At 33.1% G+C, this 19,126-nt stretch overlaps 2 protein-coding genes across 2 annotated transcripts; both read left to right on the forward strand.

Annotated features, from left to right (window-relative positions):
• The first annotated feature begins 1,741 nt into the window (after positions 1-1,741).
• LOC122583336 lies at positions 1,742-3,070 on the forward strand. Its single transcript, XM_043755754.1, has 2 exons — positions 1,742-2,509; positions 2,618-3,070. The coding sequence occupies exons 1-2, from the start codon at positions 1,742-1,744 to the stop codon at positions 3,068-3,070; spliced, it is 1,221 nt and encodes a 406-aa protein (XP_043611689.1).
• A 1,815-nt stretch (positions 3,071-4,885) lies between these two features.
• Positions 4,886-14,447, forward strand: LOC122582915 (EEF1A lysine methyltransferase 4). Its single transcript, XM_043755345.1, has 8 exons — positions 4,886-5,247; positions 7,793-7,906; positions 8,003-8,071; positions 9,795-9,814; positions 9,904-9,956; positions 10,075-10,105; positions 10,192-10,273; positions 14,001-14,447. The coding sequence occupies exons 1-8, from the start codon at positions 5,055-5,057 to the stop codon at positions 14,204-14,206; spliced, it is 768 nt and encodes a 255-aa protein (XP_043611280.1). The 5' UTR covers positions 4,886-5,054; the 3' UTR covers positions 14,207-14,447.
• Positions 14,448-19,126: the final 4,679 nt, after the last annotated feature.

The raw sequence follows: 19,126 nt of genomic DNA on the forward strand, positions 1-19,126 counted from the left end.
TAGGTATTGTGCTTGTTATGATACATATTGTTAGTAGAAATAATTGTTATGTTCTATGATTTGCAATGTGGTGGTTTTGTAATGTAGCTTGTTTAAATTTCAAAATATGTAATGCTTAAATTATGGTTTCATTATTGAAAAATATTTTCTTGTACCAATTAAAAAAGATTAGCCCAAGTATCAAATCTTGGACTAATTTTAAAAAGATGTGTGTATGTTTTTCTTTGAAAAAGTGTTTGGGTAAGCATGAATACAATAATGAACATACTTGTCTTTCATACCTTTGTTTATATTTGTAAGGTGTTTGCACAGTAATATGAAAGGCAGTAACGACTAACGATAAAGTTTTCGATAATAAAGTAATAATAGTAGGGCAGAGGCAATCAAAGTATTGAGCTTATTCTTGTAGGTCAAATATAGAGGACAAGTGCAACCTTCATCATGAAAACAACAAAAAACTTTATCTAGCTTTAATTAGCGTTGCCATGTAATCTTGTGTCATTTATTACAAGCAACTGAGGAAATAACATAGTCATGTATATATGTACCGATGCAGCCATGTATGTATTAGTGTGAATCTTGGACTAACACTTTGCTAGTATAGTACGAAAGGTATTTTCTTTGACGTTTTAAAAAAAAGTTGGATTAAGTTATCTACCAATAAAATAAAATAGGATTTTAGATTTTAGATTTCTTGAACTCATTACTGATATAATGACCTTAGCGAGAATTATACATTTATACTCATACCCAATAGAGGATTACATGTTATGGAAGATAGGTATTAATCTTTCTCATCCTGTGTAAAACTTGACCTAAAGAAAATTTACAAAGTAAATATAAACAATTAGTAAATAATTAAGATTTAGCGGATAAGTTTATCTATATGCATCGATGATGATTTGGGCTTAAAAAATAATTAATTTGTCTAATATTTGTTGAAGACACATTGAAGCTTTAATTCCTCCTAAAAATTAATTAGATAAATTTTATTAATTAGTCCCAAAATCCCTTGAGCATCTTCTGACTTCACGCGTATTGGCTACCGAGACATGGTATAGGTCTATAGGATTGTAGTGCGGTGCAAAACTCCTCTCATCTTAGTTTTCTTTGACAAGTTTTTGTTGGATCTTCACAAATATATGAGTGTAAACTTAACTTCAAATTGGTGTTGAAGACTTGTTGGAGAACATTGAAGGCGAGAAATAAAAAGCTCTTTACTTGTATCGGCACATCATTTTGATTCAAAGCGTACAATCCTTGAGCATCTTATAGATTAATAACCGGGCCTCAAAATTGAGACCGGAGTGGATAAATCAAAGAATTTTTTTGCGTTTAAATAAATATATACAATCTGTCATGTATTATATTCTCTGAAATTTGCTGCTTATAAGGCCGGTCCTTATAGCACTCGTTTCGTGCGTCTCTCGAGCGTCCGACGCAGCCAACGAGTCAGACGATAGTAGCACGGTTGCGTCTAAGCCGGCGTCGGGGAGCTTGCGTCCGAAATCAAACTCACGTCTGGTGGTGCGTGTGGGGTCCGACCAACGGATCTTTTGCCGAATAAAAAAAAACATTTATTTTCAAATTTTTTTAAAAACTAACGGCTACTTTTGATGATTTTTGTTTTTTTTTTAATTTTTTCCTTCTCCTATATATACCTCTATCATACAACCATTTTACATCACACTATCAAACATACATAATTTACTCATTTTCAAAGCATCTCATTCACAAAAAAATGTCTGATTCATCAGCTTCCTCCTCTTCTAGCTCTGATTACGAAGCAACCGAATACGAATCAATCAATCGAGCTGTTTCACAGATGAATGCAGTTTTCAATCCTGAGGCAATAACCGCTTGTCTTAACGTTATCTTTGACGAAGAAGAAAACGAGGGCCAAGCAGCTTCAAGTTCTTCAACACCCAAGTTGACTAGAAGGGTGATCAATCGAGATCACCTTGGTGCTGCAAAACTTTTATACAATCATTACTTTGCGCCTAACTGCACCTACCCACCCGACATGTTCCGTAGAAGGTTTAAAATGCGAAAGGAAATGTTTCTCCGCATAGCGCGAGATATACACTCCTTTAACAGCGTTCAACCGCTACCGAAACATTTTCAGTTTTTCCACAAAGCACCGACAGATGCTTCTGGTCGTCCTGGTTTTAACATTTTCCAGAAATGTACCTCTGCAATACGCCAGTTAGCGTATAGCTATAAGGCTGATGCTTTGGACGATTACTTGCAAATGGCGCAAGATACTGCGTACCAGTGTTTAGATGCTTTTTGCAAGTGTGTCATACACTTGTATCAAGAAGAGTACTTGAGAAGGCCAACAGAAGTAGATATCCAACGGATAACTGCTAAACATGAGCAGGTTCATGGTTTTCCGGGTATGCTTGGTAGCATAGATTGTATGCATTGGGGGTGGAGGAACTGTCCGGTGGCATGGCAAGAGCAGTACACTCGAGGCGACAAGGGTCATCCCACAATCATGCTTGAAGCGGTTGCTTCATATGATTTGTGGATCTGGCATGCTTACTTTGGCCCTGCTGGTTCGAACAACGACATCAACGTCCTCAACGAGTCAGATTTGTTCGACGATTTACTTCAGGACAGGGCTCCTAAAGTAGAGTTTACGGTGAATGGCCGCCACTTTGGAAAGGGATATTACTTAGCTAATGGTATATATCCTGAATGGGCCACCCTTGTCAAGTCTTTCAAGTGCCCGATGGAGCCGAAAACCACCAAGTTCAAGAGATACCAAGAAGCTGCAAGGAAGGATATCGAGCGAGCATTCGGGGTTCTTCAAGGTTGTTTCCAGATTGTTGAGCAACAAGCCCGGGCCTACAGTGTAAACAAGATAAAACGTATCATGTTATGTTGTGTGATTCTGCACAACATGATCGTTGAAGATAACGGGCGCGCAATCACAGCGTTTGAAGAAGAGTTAATAGCTAATACTGTCCTCCCAACTCGCACATGGAATGAAGGTGTTCAACACAGCTTCGTATGTACGGGGAGTTACGCGATAGACAGACTCATCATGAACTCCGTAATGCTCTGATTGAACATGTTTGGAACCTCCCGGAACGCGGTCGTCAATGTTAATTCGTAGTACTTTATTTTACGCAATTTATGTTTTTTAGTTTAAGTTTTAAAATAAATGTAATCTGTTTTATGTTTTTTTTTTTAATTATTGTAATGTGCTTTTTAACAATAAAATGTGTTTTAATTTTAATAAAATGGATTTGTTTAGTTTTGTGAAAAATGAAAATGAAATAATATAATAATGGATGAATAGTGTTAGAAGTGGGGGTTAGAAGTAGAGGTGTGCCTTGATGTGTCTAGAGGAGAGAGAAACTGATGAATAGTGTTAAACGTGGGTTAGACGCCGTTCCTTATAAGGATGGGCCTAAATGTAATTTGACTTCCAAAAACAAAAATAAATAACTGTATCTAGCAAGATAACTTTATATAATAAGTAATGATACATCTGCTTATAAATATGCCTAAGTATATGTCTAATTCACTCATTTGTTTGATATTTTAATATACATTTTCTTTTTCTTAATTCCCGTTATTGATTTTGTCATGTGTCTGATTAGATGTACCTTTTAACATATTATTTAAGGGTTTAATATTTAGGAGTGTAAAGAATTTTTACACTTTTACTATTGTATATATTTTGATGCATTGTAGGGAAAAAATTTCTAAAAATGTTTAAATAACGTAGAAGTTGATACGTGACAACTATATGTGTTACGTGCAAGCTTTCGATTGATGCTTGTAAAAATGTTACATTATTTGAACAGTTTTATAAAATTTATTCCTACAATGTATCAAATGTAAATTACATTCATACAATAAGAAAAGTGTAAAATTTTCATTCTTTCGGATACTAAACCCTAAATATTCGTGGTGAATGAAAAATTGGGCCTCGTATTTGGATCTGACTTCCTGAGTCACAAACATATAATCTAAAAGTACATGAACAAGTAAGAAAAAGTAAACCCTTGACATTGTATACATTTTTATAACCAATTAAATCATTCAATTTTATCAAATCGACTTTCGGTTATGTCATAATTTAGATACACTATAAATTAAAAAAATCACAATAATCTTTATCCAAATATATAATTATATTAGTATTTATATTAGTTTGTAGAAAAAGTCTCATTAATTTACATTTTTTTGTTTTTCATCAATTATTTACACTTTTTAGCCTTGAATGTTTAATTTATATCATTCAAATCAACAGTCCTAATTGTTATCAAAGAATATGAAAACAATCCTAACTGTTATCTAATTATCATAAGACATGTGATTGAATAAAAATATTCGTGTTATGAGTCCATATCTTGATCAAATATATATACGTCAAGTAGAAGATCACAAATATATTTATATTTTAATTTTTAATTATCTTTCATAATAATATCACATTTTGAGTACAAGTGGTTTCAAAAAATTCTATAATAGATAAATTATTATAGCATGTGCCTTGTAGTTAGATTACGACAAACAATTCTATCAATGTGTCTCAAGTAATTATGATAGTAATGAACGTGTGATTATTATATTACAACTTGCAAACTTTAACACTTAGAACCATATCTTAAAAAAAATTATAAGTTTTTATAAATTAAATGTATGAAAATCTAATATAAATAATATCGTAAATTCGGTGTTAAAATTCGGTGTTAAAAGTTGAGGAACAAGTAAGGAAAAGTAAACCCTTGGCATTATATACATTTTTATAACTTCTTCCAAACTCAACATGAACGGAAAAAATCCAACATCCAACTTCACTTTCCTATAATACAACTCATCTCTGCACAATCTTCTATTCTCCACAAAAACAAGCTTACTAACAAAACACACGACAAACCAACAACACCGCCCTAACCACCACAACCACATAATAATATTCCGACCAAACAAGCCCCCACATCAAATTTCATATCTTTTGCCGGTTACACTTTATTATTATACGTATATATAAAATTAATATATAAAGAAAAGGAAAAAGAAGAAGAAGAAGAAGGATGTATAGAGATGAATCAGCATGTAATACATACAACTATGGGGATTCCGTATACTGGGATGCCCGTTATGTAAGTGAGGCATCAGCTGGTTCTTTTGATTGGTATCAGCGTTATTCTTCTTTAAGACCTTTTGTTACTAAATATTTCCCAAATACTCGTTCTCAATTACTTATGGCTGGTTGTGGCAATGCAGGTATTTTTCTTTCTTTCTTTTTTCTTGTCAGAATTATTAAATTTATGTTATTAATATATACTTTAGTGTATTTTGTTGTGAATTTTATTTGTTTTTTAGGTTAAAGTTTGAATTTTTTTGGGTTAAAGTTTGAATTTTTTTGGTGGGTTTTGTGTCTTTCTTTTATAATGTTAAAGATGAGAAAGAATATTGTATGTATAGTGAAATGCTTGTTATGAGGTTGAGGTTATCCGCAAATTTTGATGCATAGAAAGATCAGTATGATAATTGTTTGGTATAAAGTATAAACTCTGAAGTATTACGTTGTAACGTGTAAACACTTTTAGCATCAGCGGATAACTAATCATTTTCTGGTTTGGAAACCTAATGAGAGCATATATGTTAACCTAGTTGTCAAAACCGAAGTTCCATCTAAATAACTCATAATGCATTTAACCAAAAAGTTTGACACAAATTGCTTAAACCAAATTGTTCAAAACCATTGACAAAACTTAATTAGAACCATGGACTTTCATTGTTAAATGTGTCAACCTCTTCCTCAGAATCTTTATCAATAAAGCATAAATAAGATGCACGTCTGATGAAGGTCTTGATGATGATAAATGAGAAAAATTGAAAACTGAGTTTAACAAAATAGAAAACTGAGTTTTAGAAAGAAAAAAGGAAGAAAACTTGCCTGAAGTTGAATGGGAGAATATGTTGATGAATGAAGGATCATCTGATGATAATGATGATATATTCTGATTTGGAACAACTATATAAACGTGAATATCTTCTCTGACATACAATAAAATCTTTCCTTGGAATACCAATAGGTTATATTGAAAATTGTGAGTTGTCGCCTAATTTGTATGTGGGTTTGGGCCTACGGTTCTAGGCGGCCTAGGTGGGCCTCGCCGTCGCATTGCGCCTAGGCTGACTAGGCGAGCGCCTTTGACAACATTGTATATGTTGGGATGCGTACAAGTTAGGATGGAATTTTAGTCGATCGTCGTGTTTATGCTAGCTAAAAGTCGACTTGCTGAGATTATAGTTATTCAAGGTGACCTTTGTGAGTAACGTTGTGCACATCTTATCCATATTAGTTGATGTGCTTTTATGATAAACATGGTATGCATCTTAGTCTAAGTAGTTAAGGACCGAAATTTCGGTGTTTCAGTCAAGGACCTGTATGTGAAATATCGGTTACTTCGGTAATTTTAATATTGTGCAAGAGATTATATATAATTATATATATACCAAAAATATTGCAATTATACACAAATAGCAATCATATTAAGTTGATACTTAATCTAAATATCAAAAGTCAAGCTTAAATGTGTCAATATTTGATAGATTAGTGTTAATACTTGCAAAAATTAGTGTATCTTATGTTGTATTTAAGTTTGGACAAAAAAAAGTCAAGTAAAAACACCGAAATTGACTACATAAGTACATAGATCTTAGTATTTTAAGGGTTGGTTTTTGACATCTTTCCATAGATTATGTGGGACTTTCTAGCTCGTTTTAGTTGCAAGGGCGCCGGAATTGTAGCAAATAAGATTTGCTTTCTATTCTCTCTATGTTTAGTTTTTTTGATATTCGGTGTATGCTGTTAGTTTGATCTTTTATTAACTATTTGGTCTTGCGTGCTAATATTGTTATTATGTTTTGAATTTTCAAGTTTGAGTTTACCCCTCTAGTTTGTTGTAAGGGCTGTTCATGTGGTCTCTTTTATTATCTAATCACTCCATTACCAGCTTCTTTACCTCTCAACGCTAATCTATTTGCACCATGACGATGCAACTTAGATATTTTCCCTAGTTTATGTTTAAGATGCATATTGGTGATGAATGCTTTCAAGGTTGATTTGTTTTAATGAAATAGATTTGTACCTTAACTCAAGGTCGTTAAGGTCAATTGTATTATGTAGGTTGTGATGATTATAAATAATCTAAATAAAACGGTGAGTCCATTTGAATGGATCAAAGTTTAATTTGGGAAGTTAAAGATTCATTGCATTGCCTAGAAGTGTTAGTTAGGTCAATGTATCACAAATTATAAAGGTGTAACTTTTCTTATAAATTATTTGATGACTTGTATAAAAATTAAGGGGAAAAGTACATGCTGGAGTGTTCTTGTCAAATAGATGCAAGACTAAGAGTTAACAATAGTTATCACTTAACGCTGCTAAAAATGTGGTTTTTTGCATCACCATGTAGCTCAATATGACCTTTCCGGCTCTATAGAAAAATATGAAAGTGAAGTTTATGTTGTTTTAGCATGTAGCGTCACTTCTGTAATATAGATTATACATTACCCTTGTTACGTACCAGCCATTTTTGGTTTCTAGGTTTCTTTTCCTTTGCTTGAGTTAAAACTGCTTGATCACCTTTTAATCACGGCCAGAACATTGACAAGCCCCCTGTTCTTATAAAAGCTTTTACTAATATTGTCCTTGCAGATATCTGTAATGCTGCTCTCGTTTAGGTTTATCTGTTGTCAACAGATATCTTTCTTTTGTTACTTCTTTGGTTGACCTAATATAACTGTATTTTATTTGCAGTTATGTCAGAGGACATGGTTAAGGATGGCTATGAAAACATCGTGAATGTTGATATTTCCTGTGTGGCTATTGAAATGATGCGAAGGAAGTACGAGGATGTGCCTCAATTGAAATGTATCCCTCCGCCTACTTCTATCTTCTTAGGATACTGTTGTTTTTTGGGTATATTGTGGTAAAGTATCGTTATCGAGTTTTCTATCATATATGCAGACCTGCAGATGGATGTTAGAGATATGGGATTTTTTGTTGATGATTCATTCGATGGTGTAATTGATAAAGGTATACACTTACCTTTGTTTCATACATTTCTAATAAGATTCTACTTTTAATCAGGTAAGTTTTACCTATTCTGCCTGAGGTACTAATAACAGAATTCATCAGACCTACAGATCTGTTGTAGAAACTGCCAATGGCAGAAAATGTGTAATTTTTAGTTCGCTTATTGATGTACTTACAGTACCTGGACATTGGTTGCCATGTTGACTTTATTACCTTTGCATCAACTTGGATCTTTGCATTTTATATTCAAAACAATTTTTTGTGCTCCATATTTCATGATTACCAATTTAGGAGTACATGATAGATTGATTCACAACTTTCTCAATGTACGTCATTAACTACCTAATTTATATATAAGTTTGAGTACAAAATCAAGTAAATTGAATATCAAGAGTGAAGGAGCAAGACAGAATTTTGAGTGCTTTGGTTTACATCCATAAATATCTGATTATCTACAAAAGAGAAGTTGAGATTTTTGAGGATATGTTTATTTAATAGAAATACCAAGAACTGAATGCTTGTGGTTTAAAACATAGTTACTTTGGGTAGCAGGCTGCGGTCTATCCCATAGATACGGAAAAAGTTTTGGTGGTTCACTTACATTTGAGTAACACACATACCATACTTGGTCAATGTACAGAAGTTCAAATTTAGTGACGCTTCTTTTATAGGGTTGATGGAATGAGAGAGAAGCGTACATTACTCTTTTCTGAAGAAGCTTACATTATTTTAACCCATTTACCTGAATATGGGTCGATTCCAAGGGTCAAATGGCCAAGTTTGGTAAAGCTTTGCTAAAAATGAAGTGGGCCAAGCATGTCTCAAAAGTGTTATTCGAATATTTATAAACATTGTAGGTTTATTAATGAGCATGATATGACATGTTAAATGGATATAGTCTGTAATAACGATTATTCATTTATTAATTGTACTTGGGTTTCAAAGAAGGAAAAAAAACACAAAAAAGAATGTGATTGGATGGTTAATCCAACCTGTTTTGACCAATGTTGAAAGTTACTCGTATTGACCTGTTGCCTGATTGTCGTTACGCCACGTGTACTCTTTTCCATGCTCATTCTGTTACCTAGATCTTCAAATAAACACTGGCTCCTTCTACCACTGCCTCTTTCTACCACTGCAGTACACTACAGTTCCACCAAATCTATCCGTCTCTTCCAAATGTAGGGTAAATCATCCTGATGTTTTGAATTTGTGCTTGTTTTTATTATAGTTGGGCATAGTACTTCAATTCTTTTAATGGTAGATACTAAATAGTGAAACCTAGTGATTAGCGGATAATATAGAACTCTACAAACATTCAGGTATACTATAAAATCAGATGAAGGTTTGTGAATTTTGAAATAATTGAAGTGAGTGTTTCAATATTAAATTATTAATATGATTTATCTGTTCTTATTGAAAAACGTATACTCTAGGATCTTAAGGATATCTAGCACTCTAGCAGTCCTATGTTCTCCAAAATATCAATCAAAAGCCTGTTCACTTTGTGTAAAAAGCAATGCTTAAAACTCTTCAATTTAGTACAGTAGATGATTTCAAGTGATTTATAGCAAGCTAAGTAGACGGGTTCTAATATGTTACAAGATTTGGTAGTATCTGGAATTGATAAATCCCCGGAACTTCGGGGGTAATATTTAATTGTGTTTGTACTAACGATCGTTTCTCTGCTTTTTTTGCATGGCTTCTGATTTGCGGGTTTTAGGAACTCTTGACTCTCTGATGGTAAGCTCTACTTTATATTATCATTTATCATCAGCTATATAGTAAATGCTATGTATGTGCTAAATCCACCAACATTTTCTATCTTGAAGTGCGGAACTGATGCTCCACTCAGTGCTTCTCAAATGCTAGGGGAAGTGAGCAGGTAACCTTAGTTATCATAACTTCATAATATTGCCTTGTATGGTCTCTATATTTGGTTATTTATGGTCTCTATATTTGGTTGCCTTTCATAGTCATAACATTTGTTATTTTATTTGTAGGATTCTTAAACCTGGAGGGATCTATATGCTGGTAGGAAAATAAATTATTATTCTTGGTTATCATTGCTTTAAGAAAAAAATTGTCTATAAAATACCATTAACTACTTCTGTCTACAGATTACATATGGTGATCCATCGGTGAGGATGCCTCACATAAACCGGCCGGCTTACAATTGGAAAATAGACTTGTACACCATACGTGAGTTCTTTCTTTATCTCATTCTATTTGACTTTTTCTTATTATGTCTTACATAACCAGATGAATTTCCTTGTACATGCCCCTAGGAAAACCAGTTTAATGACCAGCAACATATAAGAAAACCTATACAAAATGGTAGCCAGCCAAACCATATAACTAGCAACACTATTTCAAAGTCCAATCACAAGCAGCGATTTTATGTAATGTCTATTGCAGACTTAAGTTCTTTGAACTGCAACTGCTTATTCTTCATCTCATGCTCTCAATGATTTCCATTATTTGCCCCCATATATCTCCGCATGCTCTTTCCACCTATTGAAGTATGTTACTATTTCTCTCTCCAAACATAATAAACGGGAACAGCTCAAATTCTTTTTTGCGATACAATCCAAGTACTACTAGTTTTAAGCTTTGCAGCTATGTAAGAGACAATCCTAGCCATACATGGCTAGCATCTTCCATTTTGGCAAGAGGTTTTAATTTTTCCCATGTCGTCCTAAGTACATGAAAGGAACAAATGAGGATGTGAATCCTTTCTTGCTTACAAAAGGGACAACATGACGGTTAAACACTTCAAAATCACATCATGTATTTGCGACAGCCAATCATAATACAAAAGCATTTCTTGGTACCCGTTGAGAGAAGCGCACTTTATTGCACCAAACTACCTTTTGGCTATAATCCCATACAGCTTATCCAGGTGACTTTAACAGAAAATGCTTTGACCTTTTCTGTTTTATAAACCCGAGCTGTCTTGTTGTTACTGGAACAGCTAGTTAAGCAGTTTTGCAAACCTAAATTTCCACTATTTTGGCACATTCAAAAATCAGCAACATGGCTTTTAGTGATAAACGCAGACAATGGGCTCATATTGTCCAAGTTTCCTTGAAGTGTTTCCAATTTCCTGTTTGTGTTCTCACAAAGCTATTTATCTCTTAAAGCTTGCATGCATTTCCATCCCTAACTGACATTGAATTTCACAGGCACATTCCAAGTTTTTTTTTATAATTATTTTAACGTTACAGCCTTAATTAAAGCAAAAGGGATTCTTTTTGTCGGCAATGTTCCCCAGATGAATTATCAACAAAGCTTTATTCCATTTATAAAGAGGCTTGATACCCAAATCCCCTTGATCATTTCGTTTGCATACCTCATTCCATGCTATCTTAGCTTTTCGTCTTGTGATCTCACCTTGGTACCAAAGCAACTCCCTCAAAATAGTCTCAATTTCTTTTGTGACTGCTAAGGTAGTAAGGTATCATAAAAATAGAAGCGCAATATGTTTTGCATAGATGACAAGACAGAGGTTATTGGTTGCACTGCAGCAGGCGTTAGCATAATAGAGGAACTTAATATTTCCGGTCTAGTAATTTTTTTTCTTAGCGCATGTTTGATCACCACTAAATAAAATCATTTAGCACAAAACATCCGATTTAGTCAAAGCTTTGATGCTTGAAACATACAAAACTTAATTGACCGACTCCAATTTATTCTACATGGGCCAGGAGTCCAACGCTCCTTTAGTTCTCCCAATCATACCCTTTTAATAATTCTCGAGTGATTAAATTATTGTCACTAATTAATCTACCAGGGATAAAGGCACTTGGTTTTCATCAGCTATATTCCCCAAGATATGCTATGTTATAGTAGATATCACTTTACTCATACATTTATATAATACATTACAACTTGCAATAGGTACGGAAATCAGATACCTTAAATGGTGTCTGCATTTTTGGCAAAACTGCTATTAAAGTAGTGTTGCCTCCGTGTGCATCTTCACTTTTCGAAAGTAATCCCGATTTGTTTGTAAACATCATCTCCCGTGGCCTCTAGGCTCCTTGAAGAACTTTGAGTGCCTTGTTGAGGCATAACATTCTGATATCCACTCCTGAGACAACATAGTCATTACACTTGAATCTTGATCTAATTATTTTCTAATGAAGTAGATTATGACCATTGGCAATTGGTTGTACGTACCTCTGTCCTTTCACCTAGAAACTTTGCAACTGACGTGCAACAGCAGGACCCTCACAACCTGTAGTCCTGTAAAATGTTCATCACATATTCTTAATTCTATTTGTGATTTCTTCAGTTCTTCCTTTCACAACCTTATGGAAGTAAGCATTATTTTTATCTCCTTTAACCCTAATGACCTTTGCTTTTTAAAAGAGTAACTTCTTCTCTAACATCCCCATAATGGTCTGTTAGTATAAGTACTTCCCTTTCTCTTAAACTTGTTCAGCAGCTTTTGATTATGCCATATAATTTTTAACTTTGTCAAATAAGTTGCCATTTTGCTAGTTGAGTATATTAAGGTACACTTTTAAGTATTTCAACCTTCCACTGGTTAGTTCCCTCCCTTGTAACTGTTAGGAGAAAGTAAACATTGTCAGTGACAGTTGGAAAGCACGATGCTTATTATCTTGTCTTCTTAATTTCTGGGAAACTCAACATGCTTTTGGGATATGTTTTACTTTTATTTATCTCATTCAATTTGTACACATGCTTTTACTTTGTTTTCTGATGGTTACAATTTAAGATTAAGGAGCCATTTATCCTGAATGGCTAACTTTGTAAATCTTTCGATTCTTTGACTTCTTCAGGCTGGTTTGTGAAGTTATGGGTCTTGTTAAGCCTTTGGCTGGTTTTAGTGATTAGGAGGCCCATCTTGTTTACCAAGCAATAAACCCGAAACCAAAACCTGTTAGCTAATATATATTTAAGTCTATGCATTGTGATTCTTGTTGTACTGAGCATTAATAAAAATCCCTACAGCCGTGGATTAGTTCACGCACATTGTGTGAGATACCACGTAATATTCTCGGGTTTTTTTTTACCTATTTCTTATTATTACTTCCACTGTGCAACCTGTTCCTAACACTACAATTACCATATCTTTCATACACCTTTATACCTTGCTTAAATTATCTCAAAGATTCAGAGGTAACAAAATGGGCGAGTGGGTGATCAAAGCTACGTTAAAATGTATCAGCTTGACAGAAATTTGTTTTTTAGTTATACTAGTTAGTGTGTGAGATATTGTTGCAATAATATTAACACAAAAGTAGGCTAATATATTTTTGAGAAAGGCGATGTAAGAGGTTATATGCTTTGAAAAGTACATGCTAGAGACAGTAAAGTGTAAACCCGTGAGACTCATTCTTTTTTTGCTATTTTTTTTCTAGTTAACCCAATATAACCCCTCTATGAGTAAATGGGTCAAAAATCTTTAGCTGACTTGAACTGATTGAAGAAGTTGTCTTTTATGCCCATCATCGAATTAGAATTAGAAGTTCCATTTAGGGTGAACTTATATTTATATTTTAATTAATGATAACTTATGTGGTTAAAGAAACAGTAATGATAACTTATAGTTGAAATTACGAACTTATATTAAGTTCTGCATTAATGTCAGCTTTTGATCGCTTACAAACTATCTTTGATACGATTCTACGTTCTGTCGTATGATGAATATGTACCTGATAACCTGAAGAGTAAATATCAAAAAGCGTTGTAGCTTTGATATGATTTGGGTTGTGTTGTATTGCTGAAAGAGTCGGACATATAGTTATTCTAAATTCTAATTAATCACTTGTGCTGTAAATTTCTGTAAAATTTGTCTACGGTGTGATATTGCCAACCTGGCCTAACTAAAATAACCCCTTTTCAACCCATACGAGTTCAATGCCAATAATTATCATTGACGCATATTTTTTTCTTGCAGCTCGGCCTGGTTTCCAGCGGCCGCCAGGATCAACCTCGTCTCCTAAATCGTACCTGTCACCAATTCCCACCACTGAGAAGGGCCTTCTTCCTGATGATTTTGTTTTAGAAGATCCAGATTCTCATTTTATATATGTGTGCACTAAAATGGGCGAAAACTCTGAACTCAGTAACTCGCCTGCGTTTTCATTGACTGTTGATATTTGATCGTCTCAGAACTTGGTAATAAGCAGTTTGTTGTCTTGCTTATTGCAGGTTGTAAATTAGTTATTAGATATCCTTAGAATGCCATATACTTTTGTATGACAACATGGCATGTTTGTTTTTCTTTTCTCCCTTTAAATATTTTAGTTTTGTTCGATTGTTAATTGATCGTAGATATATGAGTAACAATGACTGTGAAATACCTGAACTCATTTTTCATTTGCATTAAAGTATGTTTACAAAATTCTCTTGATCTATGCGATAAAGTTTTTGATGTGTATGAGAATGTGTCCCTGGAATGTTGTAGCATGTGCATTAATGTCGTGGTATTTTTGCATGCAATAAAATGTTTGGTGCGCAAATCATTTGCTCCAAAACAAATCCGATTATCCTAGAGAATGTATACAGTCATGTCCTAAGTCCTAACAAAGAATTTGGGGTCATTTAGTTTAGATCGACGTAAGTTTCACCGCTATATGGAACATTTATGCTGAAGTTTTTCATTTTCATAAAACATAAGCGGGATAACTGCATAAAATAGAAAGCACATTTCGACCAATTCACGAAAATGGCAGTGACCTTTAAAAGTTTTGTTATTTAGAAATGAACTTTCACGAAAATGAACATTTGATTACGTGGACATGGTGCACATTTCGACCAATTCACGAAAATGGCAGCGACCAATTCACGAAAATGAACATTTGACCCGTGGACATGGTGACGTGGACATTTTTGATTACGTGGCATTTTTTAATGACGTGACATTATATTTTATTTATTTACTATTTAATTTTTATCAGTCATGTCATTTCCTCCCAAAATGGCTTCGTTTCAGTTTCGGTTCCGACAAGGTATTTTTTCTCGTCATTATATTCTGAAGCTAATTTCACCTTCTTTTCATTTATTTTTGTTGTGTCTCTTCCATTTTTAAGCATTGAGAAATTGTGTATGAAGATCATAAGACATAGATTTATATCTTCTTCGTCTATCTCGAGTTTTAAAATCCCTAAAACTAGATGTCAAAACGTCTTTGTTTTCGTCGGAGAGAGATCCTGCGGATGTTCAGGTGAGACGAGAGTTTCATAGGCCATATTTGGTTCGTTTAAGAAGAGTTTGTCCGCACATGAGATAGATCCAGATGGCGAAGGTCCAGAGGTTTTCTCGAACTCGAACAAACTGTCGACGGTTTCTAAGTTAGTTGAAGAAATCGAAGAAAAAACCATCTCCACATCCAACACCGACGAGGTGTTCTAGTAATCCGACTATAAATTAAAGTTCATTGCTAAAAAGCAAACTTTTAAAGGTCATTGCTATTTTCGTATTATTTGAAAGGTCCTTTCTATTTTCTGTGTTATAAAGAATGACATGTCATTAAAAATGCCACATAATCAAAAAATGTCCACGTCACCTTGTCCACGTGTCAAATGTTGCTATTCTCGGTAATAAATGAAAGTTCATTTCTAAAAAACAAAACTTTTAAACTGTCAAAAGCCAGTTTATGGTACAATCAGATTACATGGAGGTCTTTCATAACTTTGTTAATAAACCCTTGTAGGTTTTGTAACTTCCCGTCTTTTTGCACATCTTAAGTTAAATGGACTCTCCAAATGGGTAAGTCTCCGGAATGACAAGCCTGTGGTTTTTTCCACCTGAATTCCTTGCCATCACAACTTGTCTTGGTTTTCCGGCATTTAGTGGGTATAAGAATTGAATCTTTAAAAAAATGGGCGCTCGAAAGGAAAGTTGAAGGAGTAGTATTCAATAATTCAACACTAATACTATTCTAATTCTAACCGAGATTAGCAACAAGCAACTAAGAACGTCCTACCTGCATTCGTTTTCATTCATCGTAGGCCAGGCGAATCATGAACATTGTGTGAATGTTTATATAACAATGTACTCATATATCTTTATCCAATTAACTTTCATAATTTTTCTTTGGGTTATTCGCATTAATTAGTACCAAACTATATATAAACTTTCAGTCTAGAAATCAAAATATTAAAATTATCCAAAAGTTTAAATACGCGGCTTCGATCCTTCAAGGTGTCCAGATCATGTGGGGATTAAGATGGAGGTATTTTACCGGCATCATATGTCGATGGTATCCAATTGTGGTACCAAGGGTTCCCCATTACCATTTTTTAATTTATATAAATCATTAAATTGTAGAAACTTTCACACATATTAACATCCGAATAGCTTTTTATTTTGTATAATTTTTGTATTTGGTATCTTGATTTAGAAAAAATCAAAAATCGATTTCTATACTCAATTTAAAGTTGTTTTCTATTTTGGATAGTTATTATACTTTATTTACAGATTTAGAAATTCATACAAATTGCTATTTGTATACGAGTAATTCAATTATCTTTTAACGAAGATTTGATCCATAGGCTATAATAGGATAAATACTATTCGAAGAAATAACTAATAAAGAGTTACAAATATCCGAATATATTGGTTAAGGTATTTATAATTAAAATAAGGATAGTATAGAGTTACAACTGAATATTCCACATGATATATAATTTACTTAAACTATAATAATGATAATAAGTTATTTAAGTATATCATCTATAAATTAAACAATCATAATTTTTTATCTATATGGTGGTGTTTTCCAATAATGTAAAATATTTAAATTCTAAATAGTTTAGATAACCATAATCATCATTTTATTTACTATATTTGGAGAGATTAATTTTGTATTGAAATCACAATTTTGAGATGCATATCCAAACCATCTAAATTTTTTATTTGAATTGGCGTTAGTTAAGTTAAACCGTACTAATAGAATTAGAAAGCTATAATTAATCACGGAAAGAAACCCAAAATAGTTCCTTAGAAATATTGATGAAAAGGGAAATTTAGTTCCGACTTACAATCTACACCCCTCTCCTTTGAGTCATTTTATATTCCAAGCTACAATCTTTAATTTGCACAAATTGCTACCAATATGTTTGATAATCCATTTTATGACAACATAGCTACACATCAAAATGAAACCTCCCTCGCAAATTTTTGCAATACAATGCAAAAGTGACATGTTACTCCGTTTTTACGTCGCCAAGAACCACCTCTCCAATGTAGTTGTCGCTCATCACTTTTACTTACGCATTTACATGGATGTTATTCTAAATCTAACAAGGTATTAACATAATGATGAAATATCACTTTTTATGGTTAAGCTTGAGGCTATAAAATTTAATTTAATTTCTTATAATTATTGCTAATAATATAAAAAGAATGATCATAATTTAAACAAGGCATTAATATAATGACGAAATATCTTTTTGTTATAAAAGTTGAGGCTATAAAGTAAAAAAAATTACATTTTTATATTTATTGCTAATAATATAAAAAAATGATCATTTTTAGTTATAGTTAATTACAACATATTTATAAAAGACTCGTATTTAATTGTACACATTGTAACTACAACATCTTTAATTATATATTATTTACACTAGTATTTATAAAATACTACATGATATAAAACTACTAATTACAAGTTTTAAATTTAAATTATCAACCAAAAACATTAATGTTTTTCAAAGAAAATTCCTTTGCTGCACACTGACATTATCACCATCAAAAACAACCTACTCTTTGGATTACACCATACTTACGCTCGACCAACATTGGAGTTGTCACACCCAACGTTAGCAATGTTCTAATTCTCTTTTATGCTCTGTTCTTGAGTTGAAATTTAAAAGAAATGAAATGAAATGATTTGATTAGAATAGAAGATTTGGAATCCTTTCAAATCATTCCAAAAATGGGAAAAAGATTTTTAGTCTAAAAACAACTAAAAAATCTTTTTAAATCATATCATATCAATTCATTTCTTTTTATTTCTTAAAAATACTCAAGAACTCAATCTATTTTATAAGCATTTGGATTTATTTCTTTTCTCTCTTTAAAAAACTCAAGAACATAGTGTTAAAGTTCAACAAACTTGTAAATATCCTTTTTGTTTTTTGCAATTTATTGTTTAACTAAAATAGTTCTAATTTAAATGCTTCAAAAGTTAAAGTAATGTGATATATTTTTTTTGGTTTGAAAAAGTGTGAATTACTCGCGAATATTAAGAGACCTTGTGTACTTCCTAGTTAGCTCAAGTGGTTGAGCGCGTGCCTTACAAGCAGGAGGTCTTGGGTTCAAGACTTGGAAAGTACATAGGAAGTCTTTCTATGAAGGCTTGGCTTGGGTATACTCAAGTTCAAGTCTGAGGAGACAGGGTTTACCTCTATGATCATCGTGCCTTCGGGAGGATTAGTAGGGGGTTTTCCCCCCATCGGGTAAGACAACGTATGTTAGATCTACCGCTGTCGAATCGCGACACGAAGTTCTCAAGGAAAATTCAGCTTTCAAAAAAAAAATTAAGAGACCTTGTCTTATTGTGGGTCCTTCGTCGAATAAATATCTAAATTCCTCGATGAAAAACCCTATTATCTAGAGATCTGGAAGGAAAAACTCACTCGGATCCACTATATGTGAAAATTAAATACTTGTGATAATCCCAAAATACGCCTACAATTAGACTCGAACCCATGACCGGAAAAAAGGACTCCTTACCAATAGACCATTTGGAGATGGTTAGGTAGTGTGATATTTAATAGAAAGTATAACTTTTTTTTTTATTTTATTAAAAACTAATTTATATGATAATTTGTCATCATTAAATGTACTTTTTTCCTCTTTCTTACTAAATGGAGGAGGTTAGAATCAAGAGACTCGAGTATTTAATTTAAATTTATATCTTCACTCATTTAAGTTTTTTTTCATAGTCATTGTGTAAAATTACTTTGAATTTAAGATTTTCTTTCCGAAACATCAACGCTCGTTTTCAAAACGTCTAACGCTTCATTACTTTACCACTTGGTTGATGGTGTTAGTACGCATTGCTTTACCTACTAC

Source organism: Erigeron canadensis, chromosome 9 (genome assembly GCF_010389155.1).
Source record: "Erigeron canadensis isolate Cc75 chromosome 9, C_canadensis_v1, whole genome shotgun sequence".
Lineage (NCBI taxonomy): Eukaryota > Viridiplantae > Streptophyta > Magnoliopsida > Asterales > Asteraceae > Erigeron > Erigeron canadensis.